The sequence below is a fragment of the Juglans regia genome, chromosome 16 (assembly GCF_001411555.2).
Source record: "Juglans regia cultivar Chandler chromosome 16, Walnut 2.0, whole genome shotgun sequence".
NCBI lineage: Eukaryota > Viridiplantae > Streptophyta > Magnoliopsida > Fagales > Juglandaceae > Juglans > Juglans regia.
The window spans coordinates 16,822,478-16,848,497 of record NC_049916.1 but is presented as its reverse complement, the minus strand read 5'-3'; the positions used below and the strand labels follow the sequence as shown (position 1 = coordinate 16,848,497).

Below are 26,020 nucleotides of genomic sequence, written 5' to 3'. Positions count from 1 at the left end.
GTAGGACGTTGAAGTACTGCTAGTATATATATATATATGCGCTTTTAAGGGAAATTACATTTCTTAACGGGGAAAAACTGGTCAGCCAAGCAGGCAAGGACAAAGGCGATTAAGCAAAATCTTGCACGGCAAAAATTTCCGAAAAGGGTGCCTTCTCAAATCCCCTCTTCTTCTTGGCCTACGCCACACAGAACACCAGACATTTGACAAGCTCCTCCACCTCATAGCCTCTATCGTATATAAATATCCCACCTCTCTCCTTCTCTCCAACCTTGCCTTGCTTCGCTTCCTTTGTGTATTCGTGCAAGCCACCAATGGCTGCTCTCCTGCTCTGCAATATACACCCTAAACCCCCTCCCTCCATAACTCACCACCGCAAACGCCTCCATTTAGTTGCCAACATCAGACTCTGCCTCTCTGCTCCCAAACCTTCAGCTTCTCCAAGACGGCGCATTGTTTTACCTCCCCCAAAAGCAACTTCCATCAACGGATTCTCCATCCAGAATCCTGTAGTTTCCCCCGACCGCCACGGAGAGGAAAACCTCGAGCTAGTCGAGAGGCTTCGGAGATGGATTGGCTTCATTCGGTCGGTCTTGCCCGGTGGAAGTTGGTGGAGCTTCGACGAAGACGTCCATGTGAGAATGCTGGCTGAACCGGTGACCGTTTCCCGGGCTCTTGTACGAATGTGGCAGCTTGTTGCTCAAGATCGTTGGGTTATCTTCGCTGCATTCGCTGCCCTAATTCTCGCGGCGGTGCGTGCTCTACTGAATTTTGGAAACATTGCTAATATTAATAGTTGCACGATTAGTTCCTGTCCCAAACTTTATTTAAATACAGTTTTGTTTGTTTTAGGACTAATCTCGTGAGATTAATTTTTGGTTCAGCTTTCGGAGATTTCGGTACCACATTACTTGACAGCATCAATCTTTTCGGCACAGAGTGGTGAAGTCGCGGTGTTTCATCGGAATGTTCGTCTCTTGGTTCTGCTGTGTTTCACTTCTGGAATATGCAGGTCAACATCTTGTATGGTCTTCACTGTACCCTTCCCTAATTTTCAAGTTAATGCATGGAACTTTTCTTTTTCCTTTCCAAGAATCGGTGTTACTACTCATATATAAGGATTTAATGCGTCACAATACCCTTTGTAATTTTTTTGTATACGCTGTATAATGACAGTTTTTTTTATCAGTATAGTTTTAATAGTTGTTGTTTGAATTTCTGCTTAATTTAATAAATGCTTTACTACTCTCCGTGCCTGCAATTTTTTTGAGCCATCTTGATGAACATGTGACAGAGCTGCTGACCCCATACTCTGTTTATTTGAACTTCAGTGGCCTGCGAGGTTGCTGTTTTGGCATTGCAAACATGATCCTTGTGAGCTGTCTCTCTCTCTCTCTCTCTCTCTCTCTCTCTCACCCCCCTCGCGTTCCTTTAATGATTGTGTCTAGGGGTGTCAAATTGTGTTAACGGGTCGTGTTCGTGTTGTATCAATACATGTATATTGTACTATATGAGTCAACCCGAACGCGCTTGGTTAAGCTTATCGGGTCAAAATCTCAAATCCTAACATGACCTATTAACATAACGGGTTGATACGACATGACTCGTTAGTGAATAGTACGAAATAGGTTAATAAGACCCGATTCGTTTATGTAAATGAGTTGAACAGACCCGAAATTAACCCGTTTGACCTGATTAACTTTAACATAATTTTATATAAATGTTAAAATCACAATATCCATAAAAAGTATAAAACTAACTACAAGTTTGATTTTTTTTTTTTTTTATAAGTAATAAGATATTTTATTGATCAGAAAGTGGGCATAGCCCAAGTACACTGAAAGTATACATGTCAATATACCTATTTAGGAACTAGAACTGTTACAAGGAAGTCGTGGAAGTCGAGACCATTCAAATCTAGAGCGATGGCCCATATAAATAAAGTCTTAAAAAAAAAACTCCTATACTCTTCCAAGGATCATTCATGATCCTCAAAATGTCTATCGTTTCTTTCACACCAAATGCACTAAAGAATACATAAATGAGCCATCTTCCACACAGCTGCTATTTGTGATGTCCCGGTAATCCCTCTCCAACTTGCTAGCAATTCTACCATCCTTCCTGGCATTACCCATGCAATTCCCATTCTGCTGAAGAAGTAATTCCATATTTCTCGTGCAAACTCACAATGTAAGAGTAGATGGTCCACCGATTCACCACTATTTCTACACATATAATACTATTATGTGATAATAAAACTACGTCTTCTAAGATTATCAAGAGTCAGAAACTTCCCTAAGGCTACTGTCCAGACAAAGAAAGCAACCTTTGTAGGTGCTTTACTCCTCCAAATGTTCTTCCAAGGAAAATTCTGCCAATGTTGCATGGTAGTTGATTCATAGAAGGAGCGTACAGAAAAAATCCCTTTCCTAGAAGGTCTCCATTCCATCTTATCTTCATTTGTGACAACAATAGCAGCGTTATACAACAGGTTAAGAAACTCCACCAGCTTCGCCACTTCCCAATCATGTGCATCTCGAGTAAGGCTAATGTTCCATTCTTGTGTGCCATGAGTTATATCCCGCAAGTCAGCCACCATAGTTTCATTGTCCTGTGCAATTCTGAATATAGTGGGATAAGCCTCCTTCAACTCCGTGTCTCCCACCCACACATCATATCAAAAGTTGATCCTATTGCCATTCCCCAAACATAGCCTAGTATGACTAACAAAGGAGCACCAACCTTTCCGAATGTACTTCCATAACCCCACACCATATGTCCCCTTCCCCTCTCTAGAACACCACCCCCTCGGGGACTTCCATACTTCATGTCGATCGCCCCTTTCCACAAAGCTCCCCTCGTTATTATAGCGCCACAACCATTTTCCCAATAGAGCCTTATTAAAGGCCCTCATGTTACGAACCCCTAATCTTCCGTCTCTCAAGGGATTACACACCTTATCTCACTCGACTAGGTGAAATTTAAACTCATCTCCTAGTCCACATCACAGGAAGTCACGTTGAAGTTTTTCTATTCTATTTGCAATGCTGGCGAGGAGAGGAAATAGAGACAAGTAATATGTGGGAAGGTTGGATAGAGTGCTCTTAATAAGAGTGATCCGCCCCCCTTTAGTTAAATGCAACATTTTCCACCCAGCCAACCTACGCTCTATTTTCTCCAACACCTCCTCCCAAATTGTCTTAGCTTTAAAAGAAGCTCCCAACGGAAGACTGAGATACTTCAATGGCAATGAAGAAACCACACATCCCAATATGTTTGCCAACCCCCTAATGTTACTTACTTCACCCACCGCAACCATCTCCGTCTTAGCAAGATTAATCTTCAACCTGGATACCGCTTCAAAATAAAGTAAGATAGCCTTCAAAGATTGTACATGTCCTACATTTGCCTCACAAAACAGCAATGTGTCATCCGCAAACAAAATGTGAGAAATAATGATGGAACCATGATTAGTAGCTCCCGCCAAAAATCTTGAAAAAAATCCCCCCTCTATCGCAGCCAACACCATTCTACTTAGGGCCTCCATTACTAAAACGAATAAAAGGGGTGATAATGGATCCCTTTGTCCTAGTCCCCTTGAATTATTAAAGAAGCCCACAGGGTCACCATTTACCAATATCGAGAAGCGGGCCGTTGACACACAATGCCTCATCCACATCATCCATCTTTCCCCAAACCCACATCTATTCAACATATAGAGCAAAACATCCAAATTAACATGATCATATGCCTTCTCCATATCTAATTTGCATAAGATACCTGGCTCTCCCGACTTGATTTTGTTGTCCAAACACTCATTCGCTATAAGAACCGAATCCAAGATTTGTCGCCCTCTCACGAAGGCATTTTGAGACGTAGAGATAATCTTGTCCATAACTGTGCTCATCCTATTAGCAAGGACTTTGGAAAGTATCTTGTACATGTTGCCCACAAGGCTAATAGGCTTAAAATCTTGTACCTCTATTGCACCCGCCTTTTTAGGGACTAGTGCAATCAAAGTTGCATTCAAGCTCTTCTCAAATTTGCCAAAATTGTAAAATTCTTGAAAAACCAGCATGACCTCCTCTCTTACCACCTCCCAACAAGTCTGAAAAAATGTCATAGTAAAACCATCTGGTCCCAGAACTTTATCTTTGTTCATTTTTCTGATTACCAATTGGACCTCTTCCTCTTCAAATGGTCTCTCCAACCAATCCATACTACTTTGGTCAATGGACTCAAAAGCTAGTCCATCTAAAGTAGGCCTCCAAGCATGAGGTTCCGACAACAAATGTTCAAAATGTCCAGCCACATGATCCTTTATCTCCGCTTGGTCTATAGATGAGTCTCCATCAATGTTCATGGACTCAATAGTATTAAACCTCCTGTGTGAGTTCGCAACTCGATGAAAAAACTTTGTGCACTTGTCCCCCTCCCTAAGCCACAATGCCCTTGACTTTTGTCGCCACAAAATTTTCTTCATTAGGATCAACCTTTCTAGTTCAGAAACCACTTGCCCTTTTCGGTTATGCTCATCTCCTACACCTTCTAAGCTTTGTAACTCTTGGAATAAACTCTTCTTTTGTATAGTTACATCACCAAATACTTGCTTATTCCATGTCTTCAATTCCTTCTTCAAAGCCTTTAATTTTCCAGCCAAGACATTGCTAGGAGTGCCTTGGAGTTGAAATGAATTCCACCATTGTCTAATCAAATCTACAAACCCCTCTGTTTTTAGCCACATATTCTCAAACATAAAAGGCATTCTACCCCATTGAATACCTCCACAGTCCAATATAACCGGGAAGTGATCTGAGCATATCGTTGGAAGTCTTTTTTGACATAAATCTGGAAATTGCAACTCCCAAGAAGGAGATATGAGAAATCTGTCAAATCTTGACCAGCTTTGATTATTAGTCCAAGTATATTCACCTCCCATCAACGGTATGTCCATAAGGCCCAATTCAAATATTAGATCCGAAAATTCCACCATAGCATGGTTGTGCCCCTTCACTGATCTTTCACTAGGAAATTTTGTCATGTTAAAATCTCCCCCAATACACCAAGGTACATCTCACCAAGTACATAGGCTAGCAAGTTCATCCCAAAGTAGCCGCCTTGCACAATCCAAGTTGGGGCCATACACCCCTCCAAAGGCCCATAGAAAACTATCATCTGTATTTTTGAAAGAACGCCCCACCGAAAATTCTCCTACAAACTCCTCAATGTTTTCCACCACCCTCTTGTCCCACATGACCAAAATTTCACTCGAGGCCCCTTTCGAAGGTAAGTATGTCCATCCGACATATTGATAACTCCATATGCTCCAGATAGTTCTTCTAGTGATGATCTTCAGTTTTGTTTCTTGTAGACAAATAATATCCATCTTCCATTGTCTTAAGAAAGATCTTATACAGAGGCGTTTGTTGATCTCGTTCAACCCCCTAACATTCCAAATCAATATTTTGTGTTTCATTTAACAACTAATCCAGCCCTCCCCTTACTTCTTCCATGACTTGCACTCCCCTCCTTTTCATCATAATTAATGGACCAGGTCAGCTTCTTCAACTCCCTTTCTCTTTTTGATCTTACTCCATGTTGGCCTGCCTCAATGGCTATTATCAATGCCTTAAACTGATCCTCATAGCCCTCACACGAAATCCCCATACAACTCTGAAGTTCCTCCACCTTTTTCAAAACCCCAATCAGACGAGAGAGTAGGTGGAATCATACTTATTGGTGTATGATCCTCTCTAGGAGACTCTATCCCCTCTGCTGAGTGTTTACATGGCTCAAACAGGATCAAAGATCCTTCCCCTTCTATCTCCCCCTCTTCTGACGCACCCTCATACTCCAACACAGCAAGTTCTAACTCCCCCTCTCCATCCTTTCGCCCATCATAGGCCATTTCTTCCACCATAGTGCTGTTCTGAACTTGGTTCAAGGATGGTGGCGAGTTTTGCGGCAGCCCAGGTCTCGTTGGCATGATCTGTGGTAGCCCAAAAGGTGGTGCCCCTCCCTGTGCAGCTCCCTCTCTTGTTGGACTCAACTCCAGGCCTTCGGTGTCTGCACTGGGCATCACAAAATCCCCCTCTGCCATTGTCAGTGTCGGAGATGCCCCCACCGGACCACCACCAGCATCGCAGCTGACCGTCGCAGTCTGGCCCAGGAACCTTCACTGGGGCAGAGGTTTCGGGCTGTTCCTTCAAACCCGAGACGTGTTGAGGCCCGATACATAGACCCTTCTCCTTCCAGATTTTGCGTGGGCTTCTGCGCAGGCTCGGCCAACTGCCTTCATCTTCCCCTTCAGCTCAGCATCTCCTGAAGGCCCTTGTTGGCTCTTGTTCAGCTTCATGGGTTGAGGCCCCTTTTAAATCAAATCCTCCTTAAGGCCACAGCCCACTCCCGAGCCCAGGTCCACCCCCTTTTGCTCCTTTGCGCATTGTATCAACCAATTTATTTTTCCTTGCATTTCCTCTATCTGGCTTTTCAACTCAAGTAAAACACAGTACTCCCTTTCCTCAAATAGACCGAAATCAATACTGCCACTTTCCTCCCTCACCTGTGTAATCATAGAGACGGCAACAATCCTTTGCAAGTGTAACACCCCCTTCCCGTAGGATAGAGATATTACCAACATTTAAAACATAATGCCCGGTAAAGAGATTCATATCCTGAATTACCTCATTTATTGAAATTCATCAAAACGCGAAACTGAATTGAACATGATTGTTTTTGGAAACTGAACGAAATATAAAGAAACATAAACTAATCCTATGCATGACATAAAAGAAATCTAACTCTGGTGATAAAATCACTTATTCATTCCTAAGTCTTGGTACTAGATCTATTCCTGGCCATCCAGCTCTTCATCATCATAGACATCATCTGCGAGAATCAGACATGGAAGAAAACAAGAAACACACAAACATAATGAGTTGAATACTCAGTAAGTAGTACATCGTATCGTAAAATATAGTCCTTGCCTAACATACAATTCATTTCTAGGATACCCTTCAGAACGCACATACAACTTCATGAATTACAATCAAATACGTAACATGATCTTCTGAAAGACTTTACATACATATATCATCACAGATTTACATGGCATACATTTTCATTATTAACATAAGCGGAAGCATATATAAACAAAACATGTCATTGTGAATGCATAACATCTTGGTTATCTTGTATTAACATGAAGTGAAACACGCTTGTGTCCGTGTTTCCACTTATCTGGCATGACATGAAGTGAAACACGCTTGAGTCCGTGTTTCACTTAACTTGCATAACATGGAGTGAAACACGCTTGAATCCGTGTTCCACTTAACTTGCATAACATGGAGTGAAACACGCTTGAATCCGTGTTCCACTTAACTTGCATAACATGGAGTGAAACACGCTTGAGTCCGTGTTTCACTAAACTTGCATATCATGAAATGAAACACGCTTGAGTCCGCGTTTCATTTAACTTGTGGTTAACCACGCTTGAGTCCGTGGTACCGTTACATTTCTTATCTTTCTTAATGCATGAGATTTGATTAGGCTTCATGAACATCTCTAACATGGCATAATCTTGTACATGGTATAGCGTAATATGACATGGCATGGCATATTCTTGTACATGACATATTCTTGTATGATTTAACATGGCATATCTTTGTACATGGCATATTCTTGTATGATTTAGCATGGCATAGTATATCGTGATATTACATAACATGCTATGAATGTTTTATGACGTTCCAAGGCATACATGATCCAGGTACTACTTGAACATGGCATACATGGTTTAAGTATTACACAAACATGGCATATATAACCTAAGCATTTCATGAACATGGCTTGCGTAATCTGACTATTACATGGCATACTTGACTTTGAACTACTATAACATTTCATGGCTTTCATGTGAATTTAGTAACATTAAATCAATCAACAATAAATTCATTTACTCAAGCATAATCTCATATTTCATCAAGATCGAAAAGTAAACTAACCTTGACTTGCCTCTTAGTGTAGCGTAGTTAACAATCATAAGCACATCACATTTTTATACATAATAATAATATTCACCATACGCATTTATTAATATGATCATACTATTTACCTCTTAGCGCTGCTTCCTGATTTCCAACTTGTAGCGCATTACCTATACAAGGTACTAATCGTCACTAACTTTTCAAAAAAACGTGTCATAGCATTCTAAATACTTAAAATCATATATAATAATATTATTCAAAACTCATAACATGTTCCTTAACTTCTATTTAAATTATAACTTAAATAATTTTATAAAATCTTAATTAAAAGTCAATTGGAATATTAACTAAATAATAGACTCAAAAGATACTTACAAAATATACTTTAAAATTTATGCTTTAAAATCCTTTAAATACTTATCTATAAAAATAAGTATATGACTAATATATTTATTCAATTAAAAGCTTCGGCCTACATAATAATTTTTTAAACCTTAGGCTCGCATGAAAACAACCCACTTAACCCAAAACTATAGTTTCTGAAATAACTCAAGTCCAACCAGATTTATAAACCAGTCAAGATACAACTAAGTCTAGTCCCAATAAAACTCAGCCTAGTAGAAAGGGTATTTTGGGAAAAACTGAAGCAAAAGGATTAAAAAGGAAACAGGCTTACGGGAGAGAGAGCTGCGCGATGCTCACCGAGGGAGAGCAGTGTGCGACGGCGGCTCTGGGGCTGGGAGTGACCGGCGACGTGACTGGGGGGATCCCTATGGTGGTGCGACACCGAGAGAGGGAGAGAGAGAGAACAAGTGAGAGTTTAGAGAGAGGTGGGTTTAAAACTCAAATAACCGAAATGGAGGAAGGTGGCGCGCGGCAGCAGGGGCTTACCTGAGGGGGTGGGTTCAACGGGGTTGAGATGGTCGGCGTTTTCTGGCGCCGAGGGTAGGGCTCCGACGTCCGAGGGTGGTCGGTGATGACTGGGCAGCAAAGGCTCAAGCGGAAATAGTAAGTTGTTTCTCTGGTATTTTGAGGTGAGCAACACAGAGGTTTAGTGAGTTTCTTATAGGCGACGGGAGTAGACGACGTGAACTCTTAGGAGATTGGCTGAAATTTGAAATTGCCTAAACTTTAGGAACCGACTCTTTCGTGGATACAGTTTTTGAGAGGGTTTGAAGAGTTTGAATTGGAGTTGATCACATACTCTGGAAACTGAAACTAGCACGGGGACTAAGTGGATAGAATATTTGAAGTTTTAAAAGGAAAGGAATCACTAAAACGATCTATTTGTTATCACAAAAATCTAAAATAAAAAAAAAATAAATATAAAGAAAATAAAATACCAATAAATAAATAAATAAAATACTAGTTTTAAATCCTAAATTTAGACCCGTATGTTACAGCAAGCCTACCACTCCTCTCGGGCTTGCCACTATGTCAGAACTAGCTCCACTCCTGGGTTGCAAAGCCTCCCTATATGTCCGAGATGGTGGTTTTTGTTGCGTTGTCGTCATCATACGTGGTGGCCTATTCGCAGCACCACCCACACCCTCAACCTCTCCCTTAGAGCCTCCAGCATCTTCTTCCATCCCCTCCCTTCCCTATCTTCTGGTATGAAGATGGTGCTCCTATTACTGCCCCCCCCCAAAAAAAAAAATACTCCACCAGTGCCATAAAGCAGCCTCTAAAGTTAGATCTTTTTTGTGCAATGTATACCCTAACTCCTTCCCTGTAAGTGGAATAAAATTCCTTCCTCACTATCTTCAGACAATCCTCCATGGCTTTGGAGAACCAACATGCTGTGCCTACCCCCAAACGTATCTCATTCACCCCTTGCCAACCTCTCTCAGTTATAAGCACATATTTTCCTTCTCTTACTACCTTGAAAGCCTTAGCTTCACTCACCACAAGTTTCAGAGGACCCATTGTCCACAAGGATGAGTGTGAAAACCGCAACCAAACAATACTCAGGCTTTCAAACAATCACTAACACCATCGAAATACAAGTTCATGCAAAAAAAAAATGTATGAGAACGAAAGTGTACGGAGAGGTTTTTCTCTCTCCTAACACCCCCAAACCAAGAAAATTTAAACTATTAATAACTACAAGTTCAAAATTACAATCCAAATAGTAAAAATATCGAAATTAAAATTTCAACAATTTTACTTTTAGGTATAAGGGTATAATTGTAACTTTAACTTTCTTAACGGGTCATAACGGATTGACCTGTTATCAATCTATTAAGCAATCGTGTATTAATGGTTCAATCCGTTTTGACCCAAACTCGTTAAGACTAAACTCAAACCCGCTATTATCGTGTCGTGTTCGTGTTGGGTTAACAGGTCGTGTCACATATTGCCACCCCTAATCGTGCCTATATATAGGCCTAGTTGATAGCAATTCCGGTTATTATATTGACTGGCTATCTTGTTCTATCATACAAAATTGCCTCCGTGGGTTCTAGAAAAATCGTTTACTGTAATAGGGCTATGATTTGTGAATCCTAAGATAAAATGATCTTTTTTTAATCCACGAAATTATCCATATATGTTGGTGCCTTTCAGGGTGATGGATATGGTGATGTGAATGAAGTACGTAGTGCTTTTGTTCAAACATTAATTCTTTTGATAAGGACTTGATGCTGTGCTGACTGGAGCTTTTACAACACTCTGCAGGTCAAGCGTATGAGGGAAACTTTATATTCTTCCCTTCTCCTGCAGGTTCTGAAACATGCTGTCATGTCCAACTATCAAGCAAGCTAGATCTGTAGAGATTCGGTGTAAAGTTTTGACTTATTTTGGCAGTATCTCTGTTGTAGGATATATCCTTTTTTGACTCCGAAACAGTTGGTGATTTGACCAGTAGGCTTGGAGCCGATTGCCAGCAAGTGTCACGTGTTATTGGAAATGATCTTAATCTGATATTACGCAATGGCCTACAGGTTCCTTTGTTTATTAATCAATTAGAGCCTTTCTGATTTTTTCCCTTGTGCTCGTCAATTTGAGGCCTAAGTTTGTGTTTTCCATTGTTCTATGGTAGGGAGTGGGTGCATTGATTTACTTGCTAATTCTATCTTGGCCACTTGGTTTGTGTACATTGATTATCTGCTCTACTTTATCAGCTGTTATGCTGCTTTACGGCGGGTAGGTGATTCCTTTTTCTTCCCTTGGTGAAATTTGATTTTGACTTGATGAAAATACTTTGATCTAACGTGAGTGTTGTCTAAATGAGGCTGTTTGATGGGTGCATGATAGAATGCTATAGTTTTTGGTCAATCAGTAAAAAAATGTTTTCAAGTAGTAGACTTCATAGAGTACTGATACGTGCTATTCTTATCCTATCATTGGATGCCATGTCATTAAAAATTAATGCTCAAGTAATTTTGATGGCATGCCGTTTTATGATAGGATGGGAGTTCTAAGTCATCCATACTTCAAGAATACCAAATAATCCTCTTCTCTTCTTATCTGTTGCTTTTTTTTTCCTCAAGAAAATTTGTTGACTTTGAGTATGTTCTTTTCACAGCTACCAGAAGAAGGCAGCTAAGTTAACCCAAGAATGTGCTGCTTCTGCAAATGAAGTAGAACAAGACTCCTTATCTATATCTGTCGTTGAACATTCTGTTTCACAAAATGATTTCTGTTGGAAACTAATACATCATTATCTGCACAGGTAGCTCAGGAGACCTTCTCTTTGATGAGAACTGTTCGTGTTTATGGAACAGAAAAAGATGAAGTTGAAAGGTATAATGTGCTAATAGAGATAGTGTCTTTCTTTGACTGTTAGTGATTTCACATCCCTTTCCATTATTAAATAATTGTCTTAATCATTAAAAAAAAAAATTCTGTACCAGTGCATTAAAATGTTTTTTAATTGGCATCGGGTGTCTGAGAACAAAGTCCCTGACTAATGCCTGGGGTGCATAGGCCCTCAGCAAGGAGTTTCCCGCAAGTGCACCTCGGGTAGCATTAAAATGTAAACATATGGAAACAGGCATGTGTTGTACCATTAACTTGTTTTGACAGATACTTCATCTGACTCTCTGGTATAGGTACAAGCATTGGCTGGGGAAATTAGCTGATATAAGCTTGAGACAAAGTGCTGCGTATGGTTTTTGGAATCTGAGCTTCAATACTCTTTATCACTCAACTCAGGTCTTGCTTTTTGGTTGGTTTTTAGATTCAAATATTTCCAGTATCTAAGGATAACCAATTTTGCATCCTTTCCCTTTTCAAAAAATATGGTTCTTGGTTCCTTCTCCAAAAAATCATTAAGCATTGGTTCTCGGATGAAAAGTTTCAATTGATACACAATAATCTGTGTGATTTAAATGTGAGTCTTTGCTTTCTGTCCCCACATTTCGAAAGATTTTCTTTATAGGTATATCAGTAGCCTATGTTATGGTATATTCTAGCTTACTATGTTTCAGCTAAATGGGTTTTTGTTTTTTTCATCTCTAATTGTGTTTTAAGAAAGCTACTTATAAAAAAAAAATTGTGTTTTAAGAAAGCCGTTTCTTTGATCCGAGAATTTATTTCCAGTTGCACTCAGTTGGACTTCAAGTGAAGCATGTGTAATCTGCCTTAGTGCATGAAATTTGGATTTTAAATACCTATTTTTATACGCAGATGTATAACATGAAATATTTATCTTCTACGTGTTTTAAGTTCTAGTTATTATTGACTTCAGTTATTATTGGCTAATTTAATTTTGTAGATCATAGCTGTGCTGTTTGGAGGAACATCTATTCTGGCCGGCCATATAACAGCAGAGAAACTTACGAAGTTTATATTATACAGTGAATGGCTAATTTATTCGACATGGTGGGTGGGGGACAACTTGTCATCTTTGATGCAATCTGTTGGGGCTAGTGAAAAAGTCTTCCAATTGATGGATCTCTTGCCCAGTGATCAATTCATATCAAAAGGTAAGCATTTTATGGAGTTAAGTGGAAGTTCTCACGTAATTAAATTCTTTCATGTTGAACTAGTCCTTTTTCCATGCTTTCTCTGGTTGTTTATTGATGCATTTTTAAGGAGATTGCAGTATTAAACTGCCCTTGCATTCTTAAAATCTGCTTCGTTAACTTTGATATCGCCATGAGTTTTCAAATTGAGGAAAAATATGTGCTAGTTATGTGTGGATGAAACTGTGCTTTAAGATTGCTATGGAAGCAACATTGGCATTTGACTATTTTCTAGTTAGGTGAATGGATTCTGTTAGCTGTCAATTATACATTTTTCCAGCTAAAACGGTTCTATTCTTTTCCTGGTCATAAAATTGAGTCTTATGAAGTTCTTCATGTACATAAATGCTAGTGTCACATATTGCTTTAGCTTAGTTGAATACCCTTGGAGCCTTATCCTGGATATCCTCAATTTGATGCATGAACTGGCCACACAGAGCCCCCTTGCCTAATCCTATTCTTTCCTTTCTGAAAAATCTTTCCCACTTTAGGGTATTAATAGATTAGCTCATACTCATAAATATATCTTAAGAACAGCCTGTATGACAATATATAGTGGCCAGGTTGTTTGTCACTATGCCCCTTGGCCTCCAAACAGTATGGGTGCCTTCCACCATGTTTTTGATCAGACTCATAACCAATAGTCAAAAGTAACTGAGGAACGTTTTCTACCTTAAAATATAGATAATGTTTGATTCGAACATTATAATCATATTAATTATAATCTTTTTTTTTGATAAGTAAGAATATTGTATATATCAAAAGGAGAAACCAGTTACACTGAGTGTAAACAAGAAAACACCTTACCCAAAATGACCCAACAAGCCCCTAATGACCCAACAAGCCCATAAAAAACTAACCCAAAGTACATCAGACCCGACCCCAAACCTTGTTTCCCGTAGAACTAAAACTCTACCCGACCACCAACCCCAACACCTTGATACCTGTCTTCACAATACCCTCCCTTTAGACTTCCCTCTAGTTGAACTACCACCCTTAGCATCGTAATTGATTGTCGAAAAGAGACGCTGTAACTCCCTGCTTTTCTTGAAGCTTGATTTGGTTTCAAGTGTGCGGCTTGCCTCGATCGTAGTAATTAGTTCGTTAAATTTGTCTTCACATCCTCCATGTGAAATTCCCACGAATTGCTGAATCTCGTTAACTTTAGGCAGGATCCAATCTGCTATTGTAGGAAGAGAGACCAGGGGAGCCACAATGTCCCCATCAACCTGCACTCCCGACTTTAGACAATCCTCTACACAAGGCACCAATTCCAAACCCATTGGTTCTCCAATAACTCCATTGGTTCTCTCCAATGGTACCGGGGTTCCCATTGAAGATTCTGGGGTGACAATAAGTCCCTTCACCTCTGGGATAATGGCGGATCCTACTTCTCCTTCAGACCTCGGCAGTACACCTTTTTCCTTCAACTCCGAGGGAGTCATAGTTTCTTCCGGGACCAAGGGTATAATACCGACTATCGATCTATCCTGTGTAACACGAGGTGAATGACATTCCATTATTGATGTCTCTATGCCAATACCCGATGTAGACCCCACCTCAAATAACCCAGATTTCCTTTTGACCCGCCATACTCTCCTGGCTCTGGTTATAGGGACAGGGCCGAATCCGATCTTCCGTTTTCTTTTTTCTAAGCTTAAAGGATTTGGGCCTATCATGTTTCTTACCACCCTGTTGCCTCCAGCTGAAAGCCGATCTATTTTCGTAGACATGAAAGTTATTGCTATCTTCAACTCGACAAGTTGGGTTTCCATCTCCTTTAGAGACTTGTGCATTTCGAGAAGCTGGTCTTGAGGTGTGATTGGCAGACCCTCCACTCTCTGATCCCCCGAAGCATGTCCAGTCTTTAGAGCTGCCGCATAGGATTGCCTCGCCACCGGGGATGTACTTGGGTCTTTCTCCAAGTTCTCCCTCCCTACCACACCACCTTGTCCTTCCAAGCCGTCACTCCCTCTCTTACCGAAGGAAAAATGTCGCAGCACCTCCCCCATCCTTCTCCAACCACTGCCCCCCTCTTCAGGAATGAAAATAAAATTCCTCCTCCCCCCACCACCATACTCCTCCACCGCCATATAACGTCCTCGAGCATTCGAGCACCGATGCGCTGTGAAACTACGTCGACCTTCCCGAACAGTGGAGAAAAAATCTTGTTTCTTATCCTTAGTACACGCTTCTATGGCCTTAGTCAGCCACTGCACTGTTGTCGAACCCAGAACCAACTTAGATATCACCCTTCGACTCCTTTCAGTAATGGCCAACATGCTCCCCTCCTTTACCAAAGTAAAGGATTTAGATTCTATAACCAGCTCCATAGAAGAACCCATACTGACCCACTCCCCTTCCTCAACAACCATTCATCATCTCAGAGATGAATCTAAAACCTTTGGGAACTGCAAGCACTGCGAACAGTTCGTGCTCACTGCAAGCACTGCAGAGATGCTGCAAAACGTGCTCACAGAAGACGCCGGAGCACTCGCCGGAGCCTTCAGGGTCGACGGCACGCCCGACAGAGTTCGGGAGGTCGCCGGAATGCTCTGAGATGCAAAAACAGCGATATCAACGTCGCCGGAGGATGAACCGACGCCGGACGGCCCTCAGCGTAGTCGCCGAGGTCCGTCGGCTTTATCTGTGCCGACGGCGCAGAGGGTCTCGCCGGCACAGGGTGGGTGGCGGCAGATCTGGTTCTTTTGCGCTTCGTAGTGTTTTCTCTCTCCTCTGGGCCAACGCCGGACGGCCCTCAGGTAAGTCGCCCGGGCCCGTCGGCTTTGTCTGTGGCGACGGTGAGAGGTCACTCGCCGGCAAAGGTGGTGCCGGCGTCCTTAGGGTTTTTACTTCCTTAGGGTTTTCTCTCTCCTCGCGATATCCTCCACAGGCACTTTAATTATAATCTGAATCATCATTGTGTTCTAGAAGCTCCGTTTCCCTAATTAGCCTATGAAATGAACCACATTAGCTTTTTTTTCTCAAACATGTAATTGTAACTAAACAGAAAACATTTAGTGTCATTTGGACTTGATGCATAGGTATAATGAGATGTTTGAGGCACCCGTAACCTGCACTTACAAGCATATTGCTTAAACCTGTAAGATGGTCCATGGTTACAGTACCCACCCCCGTGGGTAGCCCAAGTGGTAAATGCGAACTTGTGTGAATGAGCCCCATGCCACAAGTTCCATTCCCCCGGGATCAAACTGCCATTTAAGTGGGAAGCCATGGTGGTGGGTTGCTGTGCTAGTCTTCCTGGGGGTTTAGGTTCCATGGGTGAGTCCTAAGAGCTCTGCCGTGGGGTGGTTCCCCCGTCATAAAAAAAGAAAAGAAAAGTGATCTATAGTTACAGTTTAGGATTTTCCAAGTCTATAGAAATTATGGTTGAAATCTCTTTTTCTTAAGTAAGATTATATAGTGAAATAGTGGGAGTGTGTAATATCTTGGTAATTGAAATCCCTTCCTCTTAGTAAGATTATCTAGTGAGATAGAGGGAGTGCATAATGTCTTGGTAACAGTAAATTGTGCATAAAAGTAAGGGGTCAAATTTTTAATATCAACAATTTAAAGAGTGGCTTGGACTAAGGGTTTTTAAATTTAAAACATTCAGCAGATGTAACAGACTTTTCTTCCCATTCAAATTTTCTATTTTCCTTAGTTAAAATATTGATCTTTAATGTTTCGATTTTGCAGGATTGAAGTTGCAAAATCTATTGGGACATATTGAATTTGAAAATGTTTCTTTTCATTATTCTTCGAGGTCAACGGTACGTTTTCCACTACAATTTACAAATATTCCATATGGCTCATGATCTTTGACACCCCTGTTTTGGATAACATCTCTAATGTTCTACCATCTCTGTGCGTATGAATGATACTAGAAAGGAATACTTGCCCACAGAGGTCTTCCCTGTCCTATGGTGCAGGAAGCACTCCAATTGAATTGGTTATATCACAAGCATATTATAGCCAAATAGAGAGGACTATATTAATTATTTAGCAGATAACAAGGCATTCCAATTATGCTATAATTTGTTATTTTGTTGGTGCTTAAAATCCATGCTGCTAGATTTGTTCACTGGTATATCTGATGCTTGCTGCTTCCTTTGATTTGGCTACCTTATCCTGGTTTGATGATTCCACTTTTGCTTAAAATTACTGGTTTAGCTACTGCAGAAAGAACTAATTGTTGTAAGTGTGAACAGGTACCCGTGCTACAACATGTAAGCATTTCAGTGCATCCTAGTGAAGTGGTTGCAATTGTAAGAAAGTATTTCTATTTTACTTTATTTGATTTCTTGCATCCCACAATGAAATTAGAAATAAACTTCTGTTCTAATATTGCTTAGGTTGGTCTTAGTGGCAGTGGAAAAAGCACATTGGTGAATCTTTTGCTCCGTCTTTATGAGCCCACAAATGGTCAGGTAGTTTCTCTAGTCTTGGTTTAAACTGGACTTATGTTTAAACAGTTTCTTTTAGTTAAAAGAAAAAAGGTTCTTAACAAGGAAAGGTAAATACCATGACCATAAACGTATTATATTTAGCTCTTCAACTAAGTCATTGCATATGAAATTCTAGTAACCTTGTATTTGTATCGAAACTTTTGGGTTTTTTTTCTCTCCTAAAAAATTCTCTCCATACATTTCTTCTTTCTTTGTTTTTCCTGCTGGTTGGTTGTGGTGTGTCAATGACTACATCTCCTTGTGGAGATTAGTGCATTAGTCCAGTTTGACTTACTGTGTTGGTTGGCTTTCATGGGGATGTGCAGAGAGGTAGTTATTGAACATAAGGTATTTGAGTTCAGAAAGGAGAATGAGAGGTGGTGGAGAATCATAGAGAGTAGTCGCTGTGTGGTGAAATACATTTCTTTGGATCATGAAGCCCTGGGGTGGTTGGGTTCAATGGTAAGGGAATGTGCAGAGTCATTGGGTTCTTTAGAGTTCTTGAGAACTCGTAGAAAAGGAAATAATGTGTTAATGGTGAGAAGGGGATGTAATAACAATGACAGTTTTATCTTCATCTCGGAGTTTGGGTATGAAAAGAGGAGAGGGCTAATAGTGGTGCCGGAAGGAAGGGGGAGGGGTGGAGGAATTTTGGAGTTACATTGAGGGAGCTCAATCCCCCTCCCTCTATTTCGAGTGTGAGAAACAGAGTAGCTAAAGGTGGTGGTGCTCAGAAGAGTGACGGTGGTGCTCCATCGTGGATGGCAGCTAGTGCACAGTCGTACAGTGAGGTGCTCCAAGCACAACAGGTACAACGAGCCGTGAGTGCTGTGGTGCCAGGCGTGAACAATACAGAAATTGTGCAGAGACATGGGGGAGATGGTTATGTATTGTTGGGGTCAAATGAGGAAAATATTTTAAGAGTACTGGGTGATATGGAGAAAAAAGTGGGGACGTTATTAGATGAAATAGACTGGCTGAAACGCAGCGTTAAGGGAAGGAGGTGTTGAGTTTGGGCATGGGCCGTGATGCAGGCTTTACTGAAGGGAAGGGCTTGGGCCGTGATTCGGGCCAGAGGGCTATGGGCATAGGGAGAGGGCATGTGGAGCAGTTGGTCTCGATAGGCTTAGAGGTGGGCCCTGCTTTGGGCTAGGCTATAGGCCCAAAGAAAGGCTGGAGGGCAAAGTAGTGACAAACCGTGATTTCGGCCCAGGGGCCATGTTGTCCTCCGATGGCACCGATAAGTGCGACCCCGGTTTCCCCACTGGCACAAAAACAACTGCCGGCCGCGGGCGATCACTTTGGTGAGCCAATAGACTCATTCCGGCAGGAGTTGGAGGATGGCAAGATGGTACTTGATGAGACCTTGAGGGTTGATTTTCTGTCGTCGTCAAGGGGGTTGTTGCTGGGGAGTACACAAACTCAGTCGTGCGTGGTGTTTGAAGGCTCAGATGCTGCGTGTTTAGTCTCGCTAGTAGAGGAGGGGCTTTTGTTTGATTACCCATAGTTGTTTTGTGGGCTGTGTTTGGAGAAGGCACAGACTCCACCGTGTGTAGTGGATGGAGGCCCAATGGTGATTCCTGTGCAGTCAGTGTTGTCGGAGCATGATCCCTCGATACTGAGGTCTTCGATTGACTTTCTATCAATGGAGATGGTCTCCTTTGAGGAGAATAAGTCTGGGGATGAATTTGAAGAATTAAAATTTTCGGTTCCTACTAGAGGGGCACCTGAATCAGTGTGTGGCTTGGAATTGGCTTTTTTTACTCCTGCCAGCACTGGTGAGGAGGGGGCCATTCTAACTCCTTTGTGTATACTCCCTCCCAGCTCTAATTATGAGAGTAGTTCATCAAAGTGGGTTTTCCAGAAAGTAGAAGAGATTCAAGCTATTATTGGGATTTTGTTTGGAGGTTATGAAGAACAATTTAAGGCACTCCTCGTAGCACTTGAGGATAGCCATTCGAAGTCAGCCTCAAAGCGGGATAGAGAACTTAAAAAGTTAACTTGCTCCATTAATTATGATGTGAAAGAAGGGAGTAGTGGAAGGGATAGATCAAGAGGGAGGGGCAATATAGTTTTGTTATGACACCTAAGATTTTATCTTGGAATGTTTGGGAGCTCAATGATCGTAATAAACGCCTTTGTATTAAATCATTATTGCAAATGTGGAAGTGTGATGTGGTGTGTTTTCAAGAAACAAAGTTGCGATGCATTGATAGGAAAATTGTGAGAAGTTTATGGGAGTGCTCGTATGTGGGTTGGACTTATTTGGCCTCTTTGGGAGCCTTAGGAGGAGTGTTAATTATGTGGGATAAAAGAGTGGTTGAGTTGATTGAGGAGTGTATTGGAGAGTTCTCAGTTGCTACTCTTTTTAAAAATGTGGTTGATGGATGGGAATTGGCATTTACAGGCTCCTATGGTCCTAACGTGGATAGGGACAGGAGAAGATTGTGGGAGGAGTTGGCAGGTATATATTCATTATGGGATGAGCCGCGGTGCATGAGGGGTGATTTTAAAACTATTCGCTTCCCTAGTGAGCGATCAGGGCACTGCCGACATGCTATGGCTATGGATGAATTCAGCGAGTTCATATTTGATCTAGACCTGATGGATCTCCCTCTGGTAGGGGGTGAGTACACCTGGTCAAATGGGCGGGTTTGGTCGAGATTAAATAGATTTCTTGTATCTCCTTCATGAGAAGATTAATATCCGGAAGTAAGTTAGAAACGACTAACTCGAGTTAGTTCAGATCAGATCACTTTTCTATCCTTTTGGATTGTGGGGGTATTCACAGAGGGTGTCGGTATTTCAAGTTTGAAAACATGTGGTTAACAGCGGATAGGTTTGTAGAGATGGTATGTGTGTGGTGGTCTTCATATTAGATTATTGGTACTCCAAGCTACATTCTGGCAGGCAAGTTGAAGGCATTGAAACAAAACTTGAAGAAGTGGAATTTGGAGGTTTTTGGTCACATTGACAATCAGAAGATTACATTGTTGGAGGAACTGCAAGACATAGATGATAAAGAGTTCATGAGAGATAATTCGGAGGAGGTGTTATTGAGGAAGGACATGGTTATGACAAACTTGGAGAGAGTTCTGTTGTCAGAGGAGACTTCATGGCGTTAAAAATCCAAGGCCCTTCGGTTGAAAGAAGGTAATAGGTGTACAAATTTTTTCACAGTGGCTAATTCACATTGGCGTAACAATGCTATTGAGTCACTTCAAATAGGTTCTCAGGTGTTATCTTCTCATCCTGAGATAGAAAACCATATAGTATAGTACTATGAGACTTCTTACAAAATCGGCTTCTAGGAGGCTGAAGCTTGACGCTTTGCATTTTGAGGCAATTGACGTGCAGAGTGTGAGTGTTTTGGAGAGACCTTTTGTTGAAGAAGAGATTTATAAGGTCATATCTGGCTTGGCGAAAGATAAAGTGTCGGGGCCGGATGGTTTCTCAATGGGTTTTTTTCAAACTTGCTGGGACATTGTGAAAGGTGATGTTATGCAGATTTTCAGGGAATTTCACTCTTTCCAAAAGTTTGAAAAATTCCTTAATGCGACTTTTATTGCTCTCATTCTCAAGAAACACGGGGCTTTGGTGATTGAGGACTTTCGGCCTATAAGTCTGGTTAGTAGCATTTATAAGATTATCTTGAAGGTTTTGGCTAACCGGCTTAGCCCGATGTTGGAACGTATTATTTCCAAGTCTCAGAACGCTTTTATTCGAGGGAGACAAATTCTTGATTCAGTACTTATTGCAAATGAGTGCTTGGACTACAGATTACGGGAAGGAGGTTCAAGTGTTCTGTGCAAGCTTGACATGGAGAAGACATACGATCATGTGAATTGAGATTTTCTCTTATACCTGCTTGAGAGATGTGGCTTTGGGGTTAGGTGGATTGCATGGATACGTCATTGTATTTCAACAGCTCGGTTCTCGGTTTTGGTTAATGGCACACCTGCTGGTTATTTGATAGTTCGAGGGGATTGTGACATAGAGATCCTTTATCTCCTTTTCTATTTGTGATAGTTATGGAGGCTTTAAGTAGGATGGTGTACGCTGCTATTGGGGGAGGTTTCTTATTAGGTTTCAAGGTGGGCAATGGTTCTGGTGGCCCTACTATCATCTCACACATTTTTTTTTTGCAGATGATACGTTAGTTTTTTGTGAAGCGGATAGGAGCCAGATTAAAACTTTACGAGCATTGTTATTTTACTTTGAAGTAGTGTCGGGGTTAAAGGTAAATTTGGGCAAGTTTGAGATGGTTCCTGTGGGTGCAGTCTTTAATATCCTAAGCTTGGCAAGCCTGCTGGATTGTAAGGTGTCCTCTTTTCCAGTGAAATATCTAGGCCTTCCGCTAGGAGCAACATTCAAGAATAGAGCTATAGGGGACGGGGTAGTGGAGAAGATAGAGAGAAGGTTGGTTGGCTGGAACGGGTGTATTTATCAAAAGGGGGCTGCCTCACTCTTATCAAGAGTACCCTCACTAACCTCCCCACCTATTTTTTATCTTTGTTTCCTATGCCTGTAGGGGTGGTGAACAGAATGGAGAAACTCTTTAGGGCGTTCTTATGGGGAGGCATGGGGGGGAAGAAAAAATTTCATTTGGTGAGTTGAAAGACTGTATGTGGCTTAGTTGTGAATGGAGGGTTGAGAGTGTGTAACTTGAGAACTTTTAATAAAGCTTTATTAGGAAAAATGGCTTTGGAGATATTATTTGGAGGGAGGATCATTGTGGAAGGATATTATTGACGCTAGATATGGTATTGGGTTGGGTGGTTGGTGCTTTAATGAAGTGAAAGGGGGGTACGGTGTAGGATTATGGAAGTATATAAGGAAGGGGTGGCCATGCTTTGCAAATCAAATTCGTTTTGGAGTTGGGGAGGGCAATCGAATAAGATTTTGGCAGGATGTGTGGTGTGGAGATCAGGCATTGGAAATGGTTTTTCCGGCTCTATACTGTATAGCAACTAATAGGGAGGCCTTAGTGGCGGACGTGCGGTTATTTTCTCATGGTACTCACTAGTGGAATATTCTGTTTAATAGGGATTTCCATGATTGAGAATTACCTAGTGTTTCAGTTTTTTTCAGCTTATTATATTCCATGGAGACTCCTATAGCACAACGAGATAGCTTGAAGTGGGGGTCTAATAATCACAGGATATGTACAGTTAATGCGTATTATAGCGTATTGACAACACAACTTGACAATACTCCGTTCCCATGGAAGAATATTTGGAGATCTCGTGTGCCTTCTAAAGTAGCTTTTTTTGTTTGGAATGCTGCTCTTGGGAAGATATTGACCACGGACAATTTGAGGAAGAGAGATTGTGTATTGGTGGATTGGTGCTACATGTGTAAGAAGAATGGAGAATCTATGGACCATCTCTTATTACATTGTGAGGTAACAAGGGCATTGTGGGATGAGATCTTTCAAAGGGTTGATGTTGTTTGGGTTATGCCTATGTGGGTGGTGGATTTGTTGGGTTGTTGGACAAAGTTGCGAGGCTGTCAACAAGTGGCAGCAGCTTGGAAGATGATTCCATTGTGCATTATGTGGTGTATTTGGACGGAAAGGAATGCGCGCTGCTTTGAAGATAAGGAACGCACAATGACTGAGTTGAAGAATTTTTTTCTCCACTCTTATGCGTTGGTTTTCCACTATTGTATTGCATGGGGACAATAATCAGGATTTCTTGTCTTTAATTTATTGTTTTTAGAGTGTATTTAGGAGCTCTTATGTATACTTCCTGTGTACAAGGGCTATACCTTTTTCATTCATATATATAATATCTATATTTTACTGATAAAAAAAAAAACAAATTGATATGGCTTGATATGGTATGTTAGATTGTAAAACTCATTTTTGTTAAAGTAGATCTGATGTCTCACATTGATCCACATTAGTTTGTAAGTTTGCTTTTGTAAGGTCTTTTTGTAGATGTAACACTTCTCTATTGAAAATGGTAATTCAAGGGTGCAAGATGTAATTTCACCTATGTTTATTTTACCTTTTCTTATAAAAATCTCTGAACGCCTTTGTTGCAATTATAGCAACCTGTTTCATTATTTCTTTCTTGCTACTTAAATTGAAGTACCGTGGTGTGGATGTCCATTAGTAGATGACGCTTTGAATTTTGGATTGTGATCAATGTTCTCCCTCTTTTGGGTTTAGGAGTTGATAACCAGTGATGCTCTTTCTTTTTCCTTGCTGAAGTATAATAATTGGTATCTGGGTGCCCATTCATCGAATCTTCCCTTTATAATTTTTAATTTAATGCAGATTTTGATAGATGGTGTCTCTCTAAAAGAGTTGGATGTCATGTGGTGGAGGGAACGAATTGGATTCGTGGGACAGGTTCTTGATTCGCTTACAGCATATAGATAGATTCAGTTCATATATTAGTCGTTTTCATCTTACATAAAATTTGAACAGGAACCCAGACTTTTCCGCATGGATATCAGCTCAAACATCAGATATGGATGCACTAGAGATATAAAGCAGAAGGATGTTGAATGGGCTGCTAAGCAGGCATATGCTCATGACTTCATATCATCCCTGCCACATGGTTACCAAACACTTGTTGATGATGATTTGCTAAGTGGGGGACAAAAGCAGCGAATAGCCATTGCTCGGGCAATTCTTAGGGACCCAACTGTATTGATCCTTGATGAAGCCACTAGTGCGCTAGATGCAGAGAGTGAATACAATGTCAAGGTAGCTGTTAGCCATAACCCGCATCAACACATACACGAACTGCATTCTCGCTTTTCTCTCAAAAACAGAATAAGAGAAATATTTTGATCTGTTATTTGCCATTACATCTAGGGTGTTCTTCGTGCTATCAGAAGTGACTTGACGACGAGGAGAAGTGTCATAGTTATAGCACACAAGTAGGTTCTCTAAGCCCCTCATTTTGAATGTTGTAGTTGTAATATGAAGTTTTTGATTGATAGAGGGTTCAATGAAATGTATCCAAGTCATATCAGTAAAATTCCAATTTCAATGCTTAAATTGATTTCCCACTCTATACAGGCTTTCTACAATTCAAGCTGCTGACCGTATTGTGGTTATGGATGCTGGTCAAGTTGTTGAGGTTGGCTTTCTCTCCATTTATTTTGAATTCCCAAGGTTTTGTCCATCCTTTGATCTTGAAAGGCTGCTAAGATATTTGTTAATACTGGTTAATTTTCTTCAGATTGGTTTGGTTTGATTCTAATGGTTCTCATTGCACTTAAAAATAGAGATGAGTTGTGGAGAGAAAAATGTAAGGGTCGAGTAATTGTGGTGCATCTAGAACTTCATGTTACAATGGTGTATCATATTAATTGCATATACATAATTAAGATATTAAAGTACAAAGTTTGGTTCTGGTTGGGTTGGATGGCACAACCCCTAACTCGAAAACCGAACCAAATTTGGTAGGAACTGATTGAATGACCAAAGTTGCTCGGTTTGGCTTGGGGTCTCAGGCATCCAAGAATCAAGTTCCACCTCTACTCAAAAGCCTTTTTGGGATTGATCTCTCAATCACGGTGCTTGAGCACAATATGATATCACTGGCCAATCTGGCTGATAATTTTTGCTACTGTCCTTCGATTTCCGATGATACAATGGAAATAAGACAGAATAGGTTTGCCCCTCGTGTTACAATCTAACAAGTTCGGTTGTAAAAAGGGGAATTTTAAGCATAAACACAGTGTGGATCTGCATGGCTGTTTTTTTCTTGATCGGTAGAACTGCATGGCTTTACTATGAGATGAGAAATTGTTATTTGCCCATTGTTGATCCTATTTGAACTGTAAGCTGTGAAGTAACTTGTATTCAAATGCACAGATGGGCAGTCACAGGGAGCTTCTCCTCAAAGATGGCTTATATGCACGACTGAATAGGAGACAGGCTGATGCAGTTGCGTGATCTTGGATTGCATCGGCAATTCCATTTTCTTACTACGCTGACATGTTTGGTTCGGTATAGAGGTTCAAGCATCTTTTTCACTGCTTAGCCATGTATTGAGACTCCATAAATTATGGGAGGGAGCTTCAAGAAAATGTGCAGCCAGCGTGATATCCTTGATTCATTCTTTCTGATGATGAAGAGTTTTATTGGAAAAGAGTGATTGAATGTGACGACCCAAGGATGATGGATTAGCAGAACATCAGCCAAATGGGTTAATAGCGCATACAGCTGCCAATAGATGTTCTATATTTTTTAATTTATAAGAACAACCTTTTGACCTTCCTTACAATTTGTACAGTTCTTATTTAAAGGCTAAAAGAGTTGTTTGCAGGGTGTGCCATCTCCCTCTCTCTCTCTCTCTCTCTCTCTCTCTCTCTGGATCAACTGTTCCTGAATCAACCAACCAGCATAAGTGTTTTTTTTTTTTTTGTTTTTTTTTCTGGTCTACGGTTTGGTTAATTAATTAGCTTACTTATTTTAATTATTCAACAATTATTACCAACTTGTTAAAAGGGCAATATTTCGTTTACCAGATGTAATCGCAATAGATGATCCGTCCGCGTCATCCATAAACAAGTCGGAGCAAGTGATGGGCTATTAAAGTTTTGTTGATTTTTTTATTATTAGTATTATTTTATACCATCTCGAGTTTTATCACCT

General features: G+C 40.8%; 1 protein-coding gene across 3 annotated transcripts; it reads left to right on the top strand.

Annotated features, from left to right (window-relative positions):
- Window positions 1-77: 77 nt before the first annotated feature.
- LOC108992903 (ABC transporter B family member 26, chloroplastic) lies at window positions 78-25,700 on the top strand. 3 transcript variants are annotated; one of them, XM_018967620.2, is made up of 19 exons: window positions 78-752; window positions 885-1,012; window positions 1,332-1,374; window positions 10,551-10,577; window positions 10,662-10,706; window positions 10,805-10,927; window positions 11,026-11,129; window positions 11,512-11,566; window positions 11,659-11,729; window positions 12,038-12,140; window positions 12,703-12,913; window positions 16,652-16,725; window positions 17,164-17,220; window positions 17,308-17,382; window positions 23,684-23,758; window positions 23,837-24,118; window positions 24,230-24,294; window positions 24,437-24,497; window positions 25,238-25,700. In XM_018967620.2, the coding sequence occupies exons 1-19, from the start codon at window positions 315-317 to the stop codon at window positions 25,316-25,318; spliced, it is 2,118 nt and encodes a 705-aa protein (XP_018823165.1). In that variant the 5' UTR covers window positions 78-314; the 3' UTR covers window positions 25,319-25,700. The 3 variants fall into 3 exon arrangements, with proteins under 3 accessions (XP_018823165.1, XP_018823166.1, XP_018823167.1); XM_018967621.2 differs by lacking the exon at window positions 10,551-10,577; XM_018967622.1 differs by lacking the exons at window positions 78-752; window positions 10,551-10,577 and having other exon boundaries at window positions 911-1,023.
- Window positions 25,701-26,020: the final 320 nt, after the last annotated feature.